The sequence below is a fragment of the Dermacentor variabilis genome, chromosome 2 (assembly GCF_050947875.1).
Source record: "Dermacentor variabilis isolate Ectoservices chromosome 2, ASM5094787v1, whole genome shotgun sequence".
Lineage (NCBI taxonomy): Eukaryota > Metazoa > Arthropoda > Arachnida > Ixodida > Ixodidae > Dermacentor > Dermacentor variabilis.
The window spans coordinates 162,404,423-162,424,879 of record NC_134569.1 but is presented as its reverse complement, the minus strand read 5'-3'; the positions used below and the strand labels follow the sequence as shown (position 1 = coordinate 162,424,879).

The 20,457-nt window shown below is 45.9% G+C and overlaps 1 protein-coding gene across 1 annotated transcript; it reads left to right on the top strand.

Annotated features, from left to right (window-relative positions):
• The first annotated feature begins 615 nt into the window (after positions 1 to 615).
• LOC142571048 (uncharacterized) lies at positions 616 to 19,815 on the top strand. The gene is made up of 4 exons (XM_075679346.1): positions 616 to 646; positions 1,378 to 1,431; positions 6,585 to 6,736; positions 19,445 to 19,815. The coding sequence occupies exons 1-4, from the start codon at positions 643 to 645 to the stop codon at positions 19,784 to 19,786; spliced, it is 552 nt and encodes a 183-aa protein (XP_075535461.1). The 5' UTR covers positions 616 to 642; the 3' UTR covers positions 19,787 to 19,815.
• Positions 19,816 to 20,457: the final 642 nt, after the last annotated feature.

Below are 20,457 nucleotides of genomic sequence, written 5' to 3'. Positions count from 1 at the left end.
AAATTTGATGATTTGGTGTTTCTTTATTATTTCTACCGCACAAGAAACGATGACTGCAGTACACATACAATGGAAAACTATTTTTGTGAAATCCAAATGTATTTCGCATTTGCGTGATGCAGCTGCTGTTTTAAGGCAGTCAACAGGCTTCGAAAGGTGGCGTATCCTTGCTTGCGAAAGTTGAACAAACTCACTTAACTTCCGCTTCTCAAAGAGATATTGAACACATACAGAAATTGCCATTTTCTTACTTCCCGCACGTGTGGCGCGGGCAACGAACCTGTTCATACTTTGCAACATTTGTCTAAGGATAAGCGTATGCAACCTATCACATTCCTCTGAAAGGTTCACCAAACAATTACTTCTGAATGCACGGATTAGAATCACGCTTTGAGTAAAAAACGGGGACGCTTTTGATAACGGCCATTTAACCATCGAGTCGTGACCTTTATCCCTTATCGGGTACTTTGTGAACATTATCTTTGCATGATATTCATACACTTGCTGAATAATCTAATCACAAGACGCCGGAAATGACGCACGATAACATGTGACAACTTCTTCATTAAAGGATGTCTCACGCTCGCTACGAGCCGCAGTTGTGCGAGAAAAGAACCTAGCTCACAGCGGATCTCTTCTGAAATGGGTGAGTGAATATTTAGGTTGATAGAAGATATATTTATTAAAATGAATTGTAATCCTTCATTCAGAAAAAATAAAGGGACCAGAGAGAAAATTGGGAGCAAGAAAAACTTGGAAATAATCATATATATATATGCCCAAGATCATCAGTGAGGCCAAACTAATACCTAGCATACCAAATAATTTTAACCACTGGGCAACAAATAAGCACCTTATTTTACTACTGCAATATCTGAGCGAAACTAGGCTGCCTTCGTTCATTTGATGCTTCTTGTTAATTTTGGTGCATATGCCTGGCGAGTATAAAAGAACCGTTTAGTCTTTTTTTTAATGAAATGGAGGGAGAATAGTCACGGTAGAAAAAACGAATATCTTCGTCGGGGAGCTCTTGTTAATCCGGACAGGCATTAAGGTTGGCGAAAATTAGTAATTTGCAAAAAGAAATCGAACAAAGTGAAGACCATATGAACAAGTTCCGTGATTCTGGGTACGTCACACGTACACGACACATGGTACCAATTTAATTGGTTATTTTTTAGTTTAAGAACATGGTATCTGGATCTCTGATGCAAATCGACAAAGGAGCAGCCAGAGAATCGCTGTATGCCACCAACAACTACATGCTGGCGGATACATTTTCTGTGCACGATTGAATGTTGTGGGCACGCCTTCCGCTCATATATTTGTTCCGAAGGCAATGTAAGGAATCTCATTGCATCTGTTGTGATACTGCAGCCATGAAGCACTTTGTTGCAACAGCCTTTGTATTGGGCGTCCTGGCTGTAACAGGTAAGCTGGACTTCGTCATTTACGTGACATTTTAGATGCTCATTGCCTTTGCTAATTAGGTAGCTTTGTTGCACCACGACTAGCACGGTTTTTGTTCATCAGGTGTGGCGTTTTCTGCCCGCTTCGCTATAATAGTGTCGGTATACACCAGGTCCACAATTACCTCTATGCATCGTACTAGATCATTTAAGAAGGTTGTAGCACGTACATTGTCTCATTTATGCGGAACGCTGTGACTGACATATGATTCTCCCTAAATATATACGAGCAACATCAGATATACGCAAACGGGAACACAGCAGCATGTACACCGCACTTTCCGCGCAGGATTAAACGCGCGCGTAAACCACAAAGTTCTCTTGTGGTCATCCAGATAAATATGTGCAGCATTTTTTTCTCGAGTCTCCAAGGCACGAAAATGCGAGGCATATGTTATTCGATTGATGATCATTTAACCTTACGAAAAATACTTAGCGCACCGCCGACAGTCGCATTCGAGAAAAAAACGCTTGTTCCATTAAAAGCTTTCTTCTGATACACGAGTTTGTTATATGTATATTGAATTTTCGTGACCGCTAAAGGTTGCATACGTGATTTAGGTCCACGCGTGTGTTATGGTGTGAAATGTTGATGTAGTATGGCATTTATTAGTGTACATGCGGGTCTGTGCACACGTCTGTGAAACTGTGAAGTTAAGTACGTGTTCTTGTACAATTCGAAGCACTTGTGATTGCATATGCAACTGTATATGCGTTCATCATCTGTGGGACCCTTGACTTATGTACAAACTTTGTACACGAGTTTTTTGTCATACTTTTGTAGCACATTTTGCAACAAACTTTGTAGCAATATTTTTCTTTGCCAAGTAAGGAGCGGTATCCTGTCCCATCTGAAGGTGTCAAACTCTCTTATTAGGTCATGATAATTAAAAAAAAACGAAAGCCTGCCTTTCTCAATTCTTTGCTGTAGATTTCATGGTACTCCGATGTTACTAGCTGTATCAGCCAAAGAAGTGTTCAGGCACTTAGGATCAATGGCGAGCACCAGAAAAGTGGCGTCTGAAGGTGTTTAAAGCAAGCAATTAAAAAATTATGCCCGCAAAGTGTGCCGAATTGCACGTTGAAGCCGAAGACTAAGGTAATTTTAGGTGGCTTGGCAAGGAAGACTAGGTTTGCTGATTCCTAGTAAGCCTCCAGAAATTGCTCAATGATATATTTGTCTATACCAATTATTCATACTAGACTCACATCATATGAAGGCAATTTACGACAGAACAAATATAAGCTGTGGTGCGCATGACAGGCAGCCACCACACAGCATCGGCCCCCGCGTCACCGTTTTTCTTGGAAAGTTTCAAACCATTGCGCTATAGCAGTACTGATATGTTTACCATTACCTAAATAACAAACATTCACAGAGTATCCTCTGTTATCCTAAGACGATTTGATGGCGTAAGCCCAAGTGTTGGCACAATAAACAAGACCAATGACATGCACATCCCCCTTAATTCGCTTAGTCTGCTTCGCGTAGTCATCCCGCTTAATTCGCTTACCGATCCTCCTAATTAACTTGGTCATCCTGAAGTAGAGCATAAGTCCACTTCGCTTGGTCATCCCTCCTAGTCAGTTGAGTCATCCATATTATTTTAATTTATCCTCCATTGTAATTCGCTTTATCGCCCTTCTTGCTTGCTTACGGGGGTATGAACCATTTATGATCATACTATCGTGCCTTTTGTGCCGTTGACGCATTTTGCGGGAACATGAGCCAGTTACAACTGAACGATGAGAGGTATAACGCTTTCGCCTTAAAAAGAACCTTTAAGAGTTTGAAACCGCGCAAGACCAAATGAACAACCAATCTTAAGTGCAATGTCGAAAACTAAGAGGCACTGATGCGAGTACACCGCTTGCGTCGTCCTCACAAGAAGGAAATACGGCCGCATTCAGTTGCAAGGTATTAGTTGTACATGTGAAGTGAATTAAAACTTCGTGAACTAGAAGCGACTCTAGTCGAAGGTTCAAGCGAAAGCCTGGAGATATGGCATTTATATTTGAATATCTGCTTAACTTAGGCACACACTTCTGAAAAGAGATGAGAGCAATCCCGAATGCCGCTCCAGCCGTCATTTCCGGAAGGTGAAAACTAGCAGCGCCGATGACAGGTGCTGGGCTGATAGCACCCACACACACACACACACACACACACACACACACACACACACACACACACACACATATATATATATATATATATATATATATATATATATATGGGTGTGTGTGTAACATAAATTCCTGTTTTAAAGCATTGTGGTCGGCGCCCAGATCTCTTCCTTTTACGTATGCATTATCCAGACCAGACGAGCTTCCGTTATACTCTAGACTTCATGAGTGTGTGTGTGTTGTGAATGTCTGTTGTACAGACAAGTTTCATGTTCAGCTTAAATATGTTTAACAACCACACTGCTTTTGATCAGTACCGAGTAGTCTACAATGGTGCGCATGAGGCAGGCACCGCTTGAATTGAATTGAGACCTGTGGGTCATGTGACCATTGGGCAGTGCGCACTCTAAAAATCTAACAGTCTTAGAGGACGTTCAACGGTGGCAGTCTTCCTTCACCTTGAATGACTCATAGTAAACAGATATGGCGAATCTTCGTGAAACTTTAGACGCACATAAAGAAGCTTCACTTAAAAAATCCGCTGGGATATTTGCTTTTTAAGCAAAGGTTTTGTTAAGGTGCTGTGTATGCCTAGATCTCCCACCGATTTCTTTAGAGCAGCTGAACGAGAAACATAAGTTGTCGCCCAACGCCTACGCGTTTCAGGTCACGCGGGTTGCTTATTATAAACTTTGCGTCGTTCATACGGAGTGAACAGAGTTGCTCACTCTCACAGGAGCAAATTTCGCCTATTATTTCGTGGTCATGTTTAAAAGTGGCTTCTGCTACGGGGACATAACTCATGCCGGCGGTAACAAACGGACGGCTCGAGATGTTTCTGGATGAACACGCGTGGCTTCAAGCAGCAGCCTCTATTCCCCCATGGCGGCTAGCGCCTGGAAACAATTGGAACACTAACTGACGAAAACAGGTGTGCAAACTCGTCCAAACACTCAATTTTAGTGAATGCGATAACGCCAAGTCAGCGCTGACCTGAGGGCACATGTCTCTTGGTGAAAATTACTAGAGTGCTAACTAAAAGCAGCCTACACACTTTTGGGGCACCTTATATGTTCTTTTAGGCCTCCTTGTATTCTGCGCCATTGCATAGGTTACGAATAGGTATTAGCAAACCGGCACCTTTACACGGTACATACGAAGAACCCTTACTACTTCGACATTTGTTTGCACCCGACAGCTCATTCGTCGAGACCATTGAAACGCCCATTAAAACCACATATGCAAGAACATAGTAGAAGATTTCAATACGTCTTTACTAGATCCTAAGCCGCACATTTGGCGATCGGCTCCGACAGCATGCGGGCTAAAAAAAACTGAAATTTAGTTTTGATTTCTAATTTCTAAGCCTCAAAGCAGCCTCTGATTTAGCGGTGTTTCGCGGCAACTCGCCATGGTTGGGTCGCCAGAGAACACTTAATCCACAGCAGAAACCAACACAAGTAAAGCTTCCACATAAAGCATTCTTTTTTTTTGCAGTGCATATTTGGCGTCGTGTTACTGCCATCGGCGGGCTCATTACCCAGCTGGTGATACATAGCACACCAGATGGCGGAACGTCGAAATCTCGTGTCCACTTGGTCGATGCCGCTATAAGAAACAATGTGTTTGAGATCATACAGCGCGGTTATGACGCACTTTGAAAGCGATGCGCTGACGCCTGGCGTGTCGACGTGGAAGATACCTCTCGAACTCGCTCACTGTAGTTGCCGACTTAGGCATCGCCCAGGAGGAAGCATCAGGTGCAGAGTCTTAAACATAAGAACGCATATCTGCCTCCAACTCCTTGCATCATGCACTGCTCTTCATCCTAACTTTCAGTGGTGCTTTTTCATTCACCAGCCTCAGCTATATACTGCGGTAAACCAATTGGATCCGACAATAAATAACCTAAATTTTCTTTCATAGGTTAACTCAGTGGTAGATCGGAAGAACTATGTAATGTTTGGATAAGGCCGTGGACAAGCCATTGAAGGAGTGCTGCCGGTCAAGCAAAACGACGATACTTCTTATGAATCAAAGCGCGCCGCATGCTCCTGATTGTTAGTCCAATTCTTTGTATACGTGCGCGAAATCAGAGATCAAAATTGCTGCTTTTAGTGACGTCAAGCCCTTCTGTATAGCACACCTGTTCACGTGCAGTCGAAAGAGAAATAATTCGCACACCGATAACGTGGTATCTAGATCATAAAATGATTGATGTGTAACATATTCCAACATGATAAATACTCAATACGCTCTACTTACTTTCCACTTCAGTAATATATAAATCGACACATTCTGACAATTCAGGGACACAATTGTCACTTAACAATTACAAAACTCATAGAATTTAATTTACACCAACGTAATGCCTTAGTTTTCTTCCGTATTCCGATCAAAGAAGCTCGAGAACAACTTGAAGACCGAGCAAAGAGCTATGGAAGGAAAAATTACGTGTGACGTTAAGAGACAGGAAGAGAGCGATGTGGATCAGGTAGCAAATGGCGATAGCTGGTACTCTAGTTTACATTGGTAGAAGAAATCAAGCTGGGCAGGCCATGTATTGCTTAGGGCAGACAACCCGTGAAAATTAGGGCTTCAGAGTAGGTGGCAAGCGAAGGGAAGCGCATTCGAGGACGGCAAAGTCTTAGCTAGGGTAATGCAATTAGGAAATTTACAGGCGCAAGTCAGAATTAGCTACAGCAAGACAGCGCTAATTGGAGATCGCTGGGAGAGGCCATTGTCCTGCAGTAGACATAGAATCGGCTCCTGCAACTGGTGCTGCTGCTGCTGATGATGATGACGATGATGATGGGTTTCTTGGTTTAGCAATGGGGGCTCATGAAAATCGAACAAACCGATTTAAACAGCAGTACTGTTGTTATTTTGTTGTCCGTTCAATAAATATTATTTTTGTTAACAGCGTGCTAAAGCTATATAAAACTACTTTCCAATACGAGAATTCATGTTACTAATATATTATTTCAGCATGGGCATCCACAGTTCCCGAAGATGAACCCGAAGTTAGCAACTCCTTGGAGGCCACTTCAGAAGATACCGCAAATGAAGCCATTCTAATTGGTCAGATGCTACGTGACGTGGCACATGATCTGGCTCAGGACAAATCACTTCACGACGAGGTAAGGAAAACTAAACTTGAATTATACTAACCCCACTGACAGTACACGAAGCATGCTCTTACGCGAAATCTTAAATTGCACTGAGCTACACTTATCTGCTATTGTTTTTACTATTTGAGTTAGGTCAATGTTTCGAACACTGTGCCGTGTAACAAGCCGCTTTAAAGACAACAACAAAAAGGAGAAATTATGGCGATGCAGCGGTAAATGCGAGAGCAGTGGATTAGTATTTTGTCACGCCATTTTCAGCTCCCGGAAGTTTCATTTAAACCGCGTAAACTAGATTGTCAATTGAGGGCGCACTCGACACACATCCTGCCTCTACGAGGAACACAGTGCAACTGACGGTGGTGTGGGATGGAATAGTATACATATATATATATATATATATATATATATATATATATATATATATACTTTATTCTCTCAAGCGAGAGTTTCTCAACACCGACCCCAAGCGGTGATGCTGAGTATGTAAAGATGAGAACATGAAGCGTGTAAATAACGCTCACACTAACTTCTCCGCGCGCGCAGTCGCTTAGCCAGGACACGACTTCGCCAGGAAGGAAACGCAGAACGAATCGTTTGAGGCGCGCAACGTGAACAATCTCCGCACCACGGTAACCACGATCCGAAGAAACTTCACGGGTGCAACACGATAGTTCAGTGGGGATATTTGCTAAGTAATAATATATCGTCCAAAGAAGCACGATTCAATCTTCTCTCACAATCCGGGTGTAGTAATGGGCGTCCAAAGCAGAACTCCTCTTCCCGGACGAAAAGAGACATCTAGATGAGACATGTAACGTTTGTTGCGACCTAGCTGATCGACTTCTGTGTTGAGGCAAGCACGTTGGCGACATTCCTCAAGTTTCGAGATGAACTCTTCGGGCATACTGGCTGAGGTGTCAGTCGGGGCATTTAAGAAAGCGGCGTCCATGATGAATGGGGGTGAACCACTGTAAACCATGTACAAAGGTGAGTACCCCGTTTTATAGCGGCTTTGTGAGCAAACGTCACAAAAGGCGAAATTTTTTTCCTAGTTGTCTTGGTTTAGCCCGATATACAGTGGTATTATATGCATTAGTGTACGATGAAATCGCTCTGTTCAGCCATTTCTTTGAGGGCGGTGTGCGGATGTCGTCTTTTGAACTGTGCCAAAAGCTCTGAGTACTTACTTCTTCGATCATAGTTGGTAAGAATGTCTTGCCGCGATCACTCAACAGTGCCCGAGGTACACAATGACGAAGCACAATGGCTTCCAAAAAGAGCGCGGCAGCGTCTGAGGCCGCACTAGAGCGTAGAGGAGCGGTCTCTGCGTACCGTGAGAGATGGTCGACAGCTGTCACTATCCATGGATGACCTGCTGGCGTTATGGGCAGAGGCCCGACCAGGTGTGTCCCAACGATGGCAAAAAGGTGTCGCGGGACATGGGGAGCGCTGTAAAAGGCCAGCAGGAGTCAAAGAGGATCGTTTCCGCCGTTGATACTGGATGCAAGAAGCGACGTACTTCGCCACAAACTTAGAGATGCTTGGCCAAAAGAAGCGGTTCGTAGCGTAGTTGTGTGTTTTGTCAGAACCCAAGTGGCCAGAAGATGGGTCATCGTGAAAGGCTTCAAGGATTTGCGTGCGCAGCGAACGTGGAAGAACACGTACCCAGTGGTGCCCGTCGGTGTCGTAAATGCAGCGGTTCAGCACATCGTTTTCGAGTTTAAATAGTGGCTGTTGTCGACGTAATCTGGCATTTGGTGCAGGCGGTATAATGCGTGCAGAGGGATAAGGCGGTTGAAGTATGGATCAGAACGCTGACATTAGGGGAAGTGAGGGCCGCGATTGGAAGCTAGCGTAGGAGTAACCGCTAGCGGTGATAGAGTAAGTGGAAACATAGTCTCACCATCAAGTGGTGAGCAATAAAAGAACGTGCTCGAAGATAAAAGTGGCCGGCAGAGTGAGGCAGAGAATCGGCATCCTGATGTTTTTTTTCCAGACTTGTACCGAAGACAAAATTGTACTCTTGCAATCGGAGCACGCAGCGACCAAGGCGTCCCGACAAATTTTACATTGATGACGACCAGTATAACGCATGACAGTCGGTTATGACAGAGAAGTGGCGTCCATACTCATCTGGCCGAAAATTTTGTATGGCGAAGGCTAGCGCGAGGCATTCCGTGCTCTGTTATCCAGTAGTTCTGTTCGGCAGCCGTTAATGTGCGAATGGCATAAGTAATAACTCCCTCTCGTGTAGTGATATCACGATTCAGAAGAACAGCACCAATCCGATGGCCACTAGCGTCTTTGTGTAAACAATTGGGTGCGTCCTCATCGAAGTGACAGGGGGCGGGTTCAGATATTAACGCTTGCTTGAGGGTTTCGAGAGAAAGTTCGCAGTTGTCGGTCCAAGTGAAAGCACTTCCTCACGTCAGCAACTCGTGCAGTGGCAACGCCATGGCAGCAAAATGACTGATGAAGCGGCGGAAGTAGGATGCCAGGCCTTTTTTAATTTTGGGGCGACGGAACCGAATTATGGCAAGCTTGTCAGGATATGGTCGAAAGCCATCTTTACTCATAAGGCGGCCCAGCGTTTTCATTTTCTTTCTGGCAAAATCTCATTCCTTTTTGTTGAATCCGACTCCGTCGCTACATCATCATCATCATCATCATAAGCCTGGTTACGCCCACTGCAGGGCAAAGGCCTCTCCCATGCTTCTCCAACAACCCCGGTCATGTACTAATTGTGGCCATGCCATGCCTGCAAACTTCTTAATCCCATCCGCCCACCTAACTTTCTGCCACCCCCTGCTACGCTTCCCTTCCCTTGGGATCCAGTCCGTAACCCTTAATGACCATCGTTTATCTTCCCTCTTCATTACATGTCCTGCCCATGCCCATTTCTTTTTCTTGATTTCAACTAAGATGTCATTAACTCGCGTTTGTTCCCTCACCTAATCTGCTCTTTTCTTATCCCTTAACGTTACACCTATCATTCTTCTTTCCATAGCTTGTTACGTCGTCCTCAATTTGAGTAGAACCCTTTTCGTAAGCCTCCAGGTTTCTGCCCCGTAGGTGAGTACTGGTAAGACACAGCTATCATATACTTTTCTCTTGAGGGATAATGGCAACCTGCTGTTCATGATCTGAGAATGCCTGCCAAACGCACCCCAGCCCATTCTTATTCTTCTGATTATTTCCGTCTCATGATCCGGATCCGCCGTCACTACCTGCCCTAAGTAGATGTATTCCCTTACGACTTCCAGTGCCTCGCTGCCTATTGTAAATTGCTGTTCTCTTCCGAGACTGTTAAGCATTACTTTAGTTTTCTGCAGATTAATTTTTAGACCCACTCTTCTGCTTTGCCTCTCTAGGTCAGTGAGCATGCATTGCAATTGGTCCCCTGAGTTACTAAGCAAGGCAATATCATCAGCGAATCGCAAGTTACTATGGCATTCTCCATTAACTTTTATCCCCAATTCCTCCCACTCCAGGTCTCTGAATACCTCCTGTAAACACGCTGTGAATAGCATTGGAGATATCGTATCTCCCTGCCCGACGCCTTTCTTTATTGGGATTTTGTTGCTTGGTTTATGGAGGACTACGGTGGCTGTGGAGCCGCTATAGATATCTACCGTCGCTACAGGTGCATGTCAACTTCGTTCAAATGCTCAAGGTGATGACGAAAAGTGCTAGAAAAATAATAATACCATCTAAATAAACACAAACAGGTATTCAACTAAAGGCCGCATTAAATTGTGTCTGTCATTCGTTCCAATGTTGCCGGAGCATCATATAAACCGAGGAGCATTACGTTGAACTCGTAAAGTCCGTCGGGTATGGAAAATGCTGTCTTGTCCTTGTCCACCTCGTGCGTAGGTATTTGCCCATACCCGGATTGGAGGTCTAGACTTGAGAAATATTTAGCGCGCAGGAGGGGGTCAATGGCATCAGCGGCAATGGATATACGTCTTTTCACGTTGTTATTAAGTGCTAGATAATCGATGCAAGTACTCACCAGTACTCAGCTACGGGGCCGAAATCTGGAGGCTTACGAAAAGGGTTCTACTTAAATTGAAGACAACGCAACAAGGTATGGAAAGAAGAATGATGGCTGTAACGTAAAGAGGGGATAAGAAGAGAGCAGATTGGGTGAGAGAACAAACGCGAGGTAATGACATCTTAGTAGAAATAAAGAAAAAGAAATGGGCGTAGGCAGGGCATGTAATGAGGAGGGAAGATAACCAATGGTCATCAAGGGTTAAGGACTATATTCCAAGAGAAGGGACGCGTAGCAGGGGGCGGCAGACAGTTAGGTGGGCGGATGCGATTAAGAAATTTGCAGGGACAACATAGCCACAAGTAGCACATGACCGGAGTTGTTGGTGAAGTATGGGAGAGGCCTTTGCCGTGCAATGGGCGTAGCCAGGCTGATGATGATGATGATGAAGCGACGCAAGATTGCACAGAGCCGTCTTTCTTCCTGGCAAAAATAATATGTGACGGCCAAGAACTGGACGATGGCTGAATGGCTTCTCTTTTGAGCATGTCATCTACACTGTCCGCAATGATTTTTCGTAAATCGGACGACATGCGGTATGGGCGCCGGTGAACAATCGAACTGCGTTGGGTTCTGATGCGATGCACTGCGACGGAAGTGTGTCCTAGAAGCTTCTAGTGAACGTCAAAAAATGTGCTATGTTTTTTTCAGTAGAACAAAAAGGTCTGCTTTCTACGCTGCAGTCAGATCGGAATTTATTGTGGCCCTTAAAGCAGCGGTCGCATCGTGATAATCAGTTCTGGTAGACAAAGGAGGTGATTCGGTGTGAAGAGCTACTAGTCAAAGAAGCTCGGTGTTAGTAAAGCAAGTCACAGCGGTTCCGGGGTAGAGCACAGAGCAGTTCGATTAAGGGCAGCTATCAACGCTCTATCGGCGTGAAACCGCGCCAGGCTAGGAGCAATGCTAAGCCCACCAGATATGCAGTGATAACTCGGTGCTAGGAACAGATTAACAATGGTGTCAAAATGGTGCTTATGAGTACGTACACATTAGAAGATGAGGCGTAGGAATAATGCTCACAATATATATATATATATATATATATATATATATATATATATATATATATATATATATATATATATATATATATATATATATATATATATATATATATATATATATATATATATATATATATATATATCTACCTGCTGTTGCCGTGTTGGTCGCTGCTTCTCTACGACCCGAATAAACCCCCTTTACAATATATATATATATATATATATATATATATATTGTAAAGGGGGTTTATTCGGGTCGTAGAGAAGCAGCGACCAACACGGCAACAGCAGGTAGGGCGCAGCCAGCGAACGAACTGGGTACGAGACACGCGATGGCAACGGGGCTTTTTAGCCTGCCGATCGTCTTCGTCACAATCACGCCCGGAAATGAAGAGTAGCCATCCTGGCGACCTAGGAAGAGGTGGGCGGATCGTAGTACTGCTTCAGCCGGTCAATGTGTACAGTCTCTCGCCCTCGTCGACGGAGATCGGGAGTTGGCGATACGGGTTAGACCACGTAGTTCACTGGTGATGTTTGTGCAACCACGCGGTAGGGCCCGTGGTACTTCGGGAGGAGCTTGGACGAAAGGCCAGGAGCAGCAACAGGCGGGACCCAAAGCCACACGAGTGAGTCGACGGGGAAGGGGTGAGGGGGAGGACTGATGTCATGGCGCTCTTTTTGGCGGCACTGTTGAGCAGACGTCAAAGAACGGGCCAGTTGTCGGCATTTCTCGGCGTGCTGAGCAATCGCAGAAACAGGTGAGCATTCAGCAGGGTCCGGCCGGTACGGGAGAACAGTATCTATGGTGCTGGAGGGATGGCGGCCGTAAAGCAGAAGGAATGGCGAGAATCCAGTAGTGGCTTGAGAGGCAGTGTTATATGCGTAAGTGACGAACGGAAGTACAAGATCCCAGTTGCAGTGGTCAGATGCAACATACTTTGATAGCATGTCACCAAGAGTTCTGTTGAATCGCTCTGTTAAGCCATTGGTCTGTGGATGATAAGCAGTAGTAGTGTGGTGAATAATTTGGCATTCAGATAGGAGTGACTGCAGGACGTCAGAGAGGAATACGCGGCCCCGATCGCTCAACAGTTCACGAGGGGCGCCATGGCGGAGAACGAAGTTCTTTAGTATGAACGAGGCGATGTCTTTTGCCGATGCAGCAGGCAAGGCGGCGGTTTCAGCATACCATGTCGAATGATCTACGGCCACAACCATCCATCGGTTGCCAGCGCCAGTAGATGGAAGAGGCCCGTATATATCAATGCCGACGCGGTCCAATGGCTGAGCTGGGCGGGGAAGTGGTTGGAGAGTTGCGCTGGAGAGATGCGGGACACACTTGCGTCGCTGGCAGGCAATGCAGAGCGCACGTATTTGTGGACGAAGGTGTACATCTCTCGCCAATAATATCGTAGGCGAAGCCATGTGTAGGTTTTTGACACTCCGCCGTGACCACACAGCGGGTCAGAATGAAAAGCGGAGCATAAATCTTGTCGTAGGTGGCGAGGCACTACTAAGAGCCATTTGCGGCTGTCATTATGGTAGTTGCGGCAGTATAAAGGTCCGTCGCGGATTGTGAAATGCTGCGCCTGTCGGCGTAACGCTCGAGGCGCCAAAGTTGCCGGAGGATTGGACAAAAAGTCGAATATAATGACGATCCATGGGTCTTTTCGTTGCTCCGATGCCATGTCCAGGATGTCAAGTGGTGAGATGTCCTGTCTATAAGTAGAAGTGCTGCTGTCTGAAGTAACTGGGGAGCGCGAGAGGGCATCGGCGTCAGAGTGTTTGCGTCCATAACGATAGACGACACGGATATCATAGTCCTGGATCCGGAGGGCCCACCGAGTGAGGCGGCCCGACGGGTCTTTTAGGTTGGACAACCAGCAAAGAGCGTGATGATCCGTCACCGCGTCAAAGCGTCGACCGTAGAGATATGGACGAAATTTTTGAAGAGCCCATACGATAGCCAGGCACTCTTTTTCTGTGACTGACTAATTGGCTTCAGGTTTCGTGAGGGCACGACTAGCATAAGCGACTACGTATTCGGCATTAGTGCTCTTGCGTTGTGCGAGCATGGCACCAAGGCCGACACCACTGGCGTCAGTGTGAAGTTCTGTAGGTGCGCTTGGATCAAAATGGCGCTAGACTGGCGGAGACGTGAGGAGGTGACGAAGAGTCATAAAGGCATCATCAGAGGCTTCCGACCAAGCAGAAAGTTCATTGTCGCCTTGAAGAAGTTGGTTAAGTGGTACGATCACTGTAGCGAAATTGCGAATGAAACGTCGAAAATAGGAGCATAGGCCAATGAAGCTGCGTAGTGCTTTCAAGTTAGTGGGCTTCGGAAATTCGGATACGGCGCGAAGTTTATCAGGATCAGGAAGCATTCCTTCTTTGGAGACAACGTGGCCTAACATAGTCAGTTTTCGAGCTGCAAATCGGCACTTTCTTAAGTTAAGCTAGAGACCAGCATTCCGGAGACAGATCAAAACTTTATGTAAACGCCGAAGATGGGTCGGAAAATCAGGGGAAAAGACGACAACGTCGTCGAGGTAGCAGAGGCAAGTATGCCACTTCAGTCCACGTAGGATGCCGTCCATCATGCGTTCGAAGGTGGCGGGCGCATTGCACAGTCCGAACGGCAGCACAGTGAATTCATACAAGCCATCTGGTGTTACAAACGCGGTTTTAGAACAGTCAGCGTCAGCCATGAGCACCTGCCAGTAGCAAGAGCGGAGATCTAAGGAGGAAAAAAACTCCGCTCCTTGCAAACAGTCAAGTGCGTCGTCAACACGTGGTAACGGGTATACATCCTTTCGGGTAATCTTGTTAAGCCTTCGATAATCGACGCAAAATCGTATGGTGCCGTCTTTCTTTTTAACTAGGACGACCGGTGATGCCCAAGGACTACTAGAAGGCTGGATGACACCACGATTGAGCATATCGTTCTGCTGGTCATTGATAACGCGTCTGTTAGTCGCCGATACTCGGTAGGGACGCTGTCGAATGGTGCATAGCTCCCAGTGTCGATAGTGTGCGAAACAGTCGATGTGTGGCCGAGTGATGGTGCTTGGCAATCAAAGGAGGAAGAGAAGCCTTGGAGCAAGCGAAGAAGTTCGTCGCGCTGCGTCGTCGTAAGGTCACTGGCAATAGCTGGCGTAAAAGAACGCGGTAGTGACTGTGGACGCGATGCCTCGAGAGTAGCAATATAAGTGGAGTCGTCCATCGTGTCAAATATTGAAGATGAGGTCAGTGGCTCTGCTCTGCCAAGGCTTTCACGGCGGCGTAAAGTAACTGGTTCAGCCGATGGGTTTGAGACGCACATGAGAGAGGCGCCAGCTTGGAACTCGAGGACAGCGAACGGCAGTGGGAGTGAACGGCGGCGAACTAAGAGTTCAGACGGAGCGAAGAGTACTGTGCCGTCATCTACATAGTCACAAGAGATACTGACAAGGATGGAAGACCAGGCAGGTATAACGGTGTCTTCTGAAACAGAGATTTTGCGGCAATGGTCCTTATGGTCAGTAATAATATCAGTTGAAAACTGAAACAGCTCGATTTCGGCGCGGGCGCAGTCAATGATCGCATGATGTGTGTGGAGAGAAAGTCCCAACCTAATATGACGTCGTGTGAACATGATGGCAACACGATGAATTCTATGATATACAAGACGTCCTGAATTACGACACGAGCAGTGCAGGCGCCGGATGGCTCGACGTGCTGCGCGTTGGCAGTTCGAATAGACAGTCCAGAAAGCGGCGTCGTCACTTTTCCTATCTTGCGGCAAATACGGACATCTATCGCTGAAAGTGCAGCGCCGGTGTTGACAAGTGCTAGCGTGAATGTTCCTTCTATTGCGACTTCAATAACGTTCTTCGGGGAAGTGTGAGGCCTTGTACATTTCGCTGGCACCGCAGTTCTCGCCTCCTGAACTGCGATATTTAGTTTTCCTGGCGCAAAGGGCTCCGACGCCGGTGCATGAGGGAAAGCGAGCGGCGGCGAGGAGAAGGTGAAAGGCGAGCGGCGGAGAATGCGGTGTCGACAACAGGAGGAGATTCAAAGGTGTCCGAATAGTTTCGGCGTTGTTGGAAACGTGGCGCATATGGACGCACATTGTTGGGGACGTTCGGTGTAAGGAGGCGACAGTGACGTGCTACGTGTCCAGCACGGTCACAATAAAAACAAATCGGGCGATTGTCTTCCGTGCGCCAATGATCTTGAGGTCGTGCATACTGCACCAGTGGCCGGACTGGAGCGGATACGGGCGGGCGCAAAGGCGGGCCAAGGGTACCGTAGGTCTGTGGTGCAGGCCTCAAAGCGACTTCGGCGTACGTCAGGGGAGCGGCAACCGGAGCCTGCTGGAGAGAAGGTGGAATGTGGTCGGCTACCTGCTCCTTCATGACAGATTGGAGAGCGGGCGCCAACGGAGAATTCGACTGGCCGTGTGTATTGAGAATCAGAGAAAGCGGACTAGCCACCTCTTCACGGACGAACTCCTTATCTGTAGCAGTAGCGACGTGTTATCCGGGGACACAGCCAAGCTCGACATTGAAGTCGCCTGAGGGGGAGATTGGCGGGTGGCTAGGCGTTGGTTGCGGAGTTCGTCGAAGCTTTGGCAGAGACTGACGAGTTCAGAGACTGTCGCCGGATTTTTCGCCAACAGCATCTGGAAGGCGTCGTCTTCTATACCTTTTAAGATATGGCGGATCTTCTCGGCATCAGCCATTGTGACGTCGACGCGGTTGCAGAGGTCGACAACATCTTCTATATAACTTGTAAATGTCTCCCCGCACTGTTGCGCACGACTGCGAAACGTTGCTCGGCGTGAAGATTGCGAACGACGGGGCGCCCGAATACCTCCGTCACGTTAGTTTTGAAGGCTGGCCACGTCGTGAGATCACGTTCATGGTTGCGGTGCCTCACGCTGGCGACACCGCTCAAATAAAGGATACGTAATTCAGCTTTTTGGTGTCGTCCCAGTGGTTGTGGATGCCCACCCGGTCGTAGTCAGCGAGCCAGTCTTCTACGTCATGGTCTTCGGTACCGCTGAAGATGGGTGGGTCGCGTTGACGCAACGGGCCGGGGCAGACCACGGTAGTCATTGGGGCAGCGGGTTGTGGTTGCGGTGGTCCTTCTTCCTTCATAATGAAGACAGGCTGCAGTGTCCGGTTGCAAAGTTCCAGAATTCCGGTTGTACGCAGCAGCTCCACCAATTGTAAAGGGGGTTTATTCGGATCGTAGAGACGCAGCGACCAACACGGCAACAGCAGGTAGGGCGCAGCCAGCGAACGAACTGGGTACGAGCCAGGCGATGGCAACGGGGCTTTTTAGCCTGCCGATCTTCTTCGTCACAGTATATATATATAAATTCAATGAAAAGTTCTTTAGGTCCGGTGCATGGGTAGTTGAAGAAACGAAGGTGCACACATGCGGAAATTGTATCTTTAACGTTTTTAACGTTGCGGCCGTGGCACGGCCTTCGTCAGAAAAAGGACGGTTTATATATATATATATATATATATATATATATATATATATATATGCAGGGTGTTCCACGCGACATGAGCCAAACATTAAATATGTGCAGATGCCACGTAACTAGACCGAACTAAGGCAATGTTATTTGCTGTCCCATGAAGATAGGTTCTTTCTTACATTCCGCCTAATAAGATAAATAGTATTTATAATAAATCTACTTATTAATTATTATAGTTAGATCAAAAGTGTCAACGAGAAAATTGTAGAGCTTCCTGAAAACTCCCGATGCAGCTTTCTGTTGCTCCCTACGTGGTACATAAAACTTTTTCTGAGTGTGAACGAAGCCCACGAATACACGCAAAATTGCCGCGCGAATGGCTGCTCGTGATACTCCGCACGTATTCGCGGGCTTCTTTCGCGCTCGGAAAAACACTTTTATCTAGCACGTATAAGCAAAAGAAAGCTGTATTGGGAGTTTCTCATGTTGCTCTACAATTTTCTCATTGTCATTTTTCATTACTTATATTAATGAAGTTTACTAAACCTCAAAGCTAATAATGTATTCATGAGCAATGCACGAAATAACCTGAATAACTATAAGCGACGGCAACCAACATTACCTTGGTTTGGTCCAGGTACGTGGCATTTGCATATTTTTAAGGTTTGGTTCAAGTAACGTGGGACACCCTATATATGTATATAGGGTGTGGGTGAGTTTGTGTGTGTGTATGTATCTGTTTAAGTGTACCATGTGACCGCTTTAACACTTGACACGTGCTTCTTTTTTTAATTTAGACATTGCTAATGCTAACACATTCAAGGTGAGCTTAACTGGTACCACATACTTTACCCAACCGCTGAACCACTGACTCTTGAATTTAGCATTACGCATTGCCTATGTCACCAGCACTTGTTCAAGGAGCGTCTGGACATGCCACCGTCGCCATACCACTGAACTTAGGCATCACGCGCTTGAAGCTCATGACGCCTATTGATAGCCATAATAAAAGCGAGACGGCGACGTCATTCAGAATGTCTTTAGATTGCATGTCGAAATCTTTATGAAATAACGAATATTCACATAAATTCCTCACAGCTCTTATTGAGGTGGATAGATCTCAAGTGCTGCCAATTTAGGCCCTCTTAAAGACCAAATCCAACAAAATTTTCTACCGTGTAGAAAACCTACATTTATAATATGTATATATAAAGAGGCCTACAATCAAAATTTTAGTCTTGATGTACGAACGCAAGCTTCATGAAAGGGTGGCAAAAATAGTGAGTTTTGATACCGAGACTAAGGAGAAAGAATGACGTGGCTATTTCTGCTCGCCAGAGTTGACGCATGACCTAAGGCTAGGCCTCGAAGCATGGAATGCCAGATGGCAACGGTACAGCCGTGTAGTCTGCAAAGTAACACTGCCGCAAAGCGTAGCAAGATCGCGTGCTCTGTTTGGTCTTTGTGGTTGTACAGCCTTGACGACTGCAGGCAACCCGAACGCGCGGTTAGAGCTCTGTGACGCAGCTTGCGGGAAGTAACGTCATAGCATCACCACCAGATGCGCGCATCGTCTGCTTAGGTGCTGTTTAAAGGCCTGCTAACAAAAAAAAATGTACAATTCCCAGCTCTGCTCTTCTGCCAAGATTGGTTCAGTGGTATGTGCAAATAATATGCAGGAAATTTGTCCTTAAGAAGTGAAACTTTGTTGTAGTTGGCATTCATAAAAGTGTTTTTTTTTTCTGCGGTGCACACCAACATACCGCATCAGCGCTGCCTCAATGCATAGAACTAACATGCAGAACGCATGTGGATTGCAATGTGCATGTGCATTACACGTACAAAGATAGAGGAGGGACTCAAAAAGCGCAGGCATTACCGCTTACAATAATTTACACCAACGCTATAAGCAAAATAAAGTAGAAAAATTTGTTTATATTTTCTTTATATAATTCCCCATCGCTCACAAACTATGTTCGCTTACTAACACGTTGCGTTGTTCTTACAATAGAACAGCAGCACAAAATTAAATATCTCATAAGGCACGGATCGTATGACCAGCGGGTGGTAAGTGTAATAATAACTCCGCGACAATCCTTCGGGTGCAATTCATGACAAATTGCCGTACTTTTAAGAGCTGCTACCATAATTGCTATCTCCGCTTTTTTTATGACATTTTACAGCAGGAAGAGTATTCAATGCGTAGCTTCTGGACCAAGTTCAAGGCTGCAATGAAAAAGGCAGGAAAGAAGGCGAAGACCATTCTCAAGGCCGCCGGAAAGCATGCTAAGGAGTCGATCAAGATCATCGCCAAAGCGGCTGCTGAAGTTGCCATCAAGAAAGTCAAGGAAAAACTACAAGAGAAGGCCATCGCATTTGCTACAAAACTACTGGGCAACGCAATTGCTAGCTATGCAGCTGAAGATAGTGCAAGTGAAGCGGACTTCGTCAAATACTTCTGTTCGCGCTTGGATCAAGCAGGACGAAGACTCATCCATGAAGGAGAAAAGCTGAAAACACTGTAAAATATGCTCTGTCCTACTACGAAAACAAAATTTCCCAATGAAGAATGTCACGAATTCTACGTGCCTTTGGTCTTTCGTAGCTTTCTTGTGTACTTGCCTCGCCAACCAACGTAGCAATCTTTAATGACGCGAAATGAGCGTTAATTTTGTTGAGCGGAAACTTATTCCTTATTATCAGTTGCCTTCTGATTTATTACACTAAAAAAATCGGGGCATAGGTCAATGTTAATATTTTGCCATATATTTCTCCCACTTAATCTTGCAGCTCCTATCTTAAAGTCACGTATTGCTTGCGTTTTGAAGCAGTAATATTTACAATTCTTTCCCCCAGACAATAAATGCATATGCTTCACACAAAATTACTACTTATAATATTCACACACGCAATACGCTCTCATACGCTATAAAAAGTTAACATCCCTATGATTGCTTTTAAGCGGTCTGCTGTCAACTGGCGCAGCAGTTGGCGTTTGTACGCTCTTCAATTACAACACAATGGACGCCCCTTAAGGTTGCATGTGTGAGTAGCACAACGCCATGCTGCAATCCTTGATGTTCGTGTCCTTCTCAACTGGACTTTCATATGCTCTGTGCAATACTTGTGAGAGCTGTCACTGAGGCATGAAAAAGGCTTCCCTTTAATGCGGTTTTTTTCTCGCGCCGCAAAAATA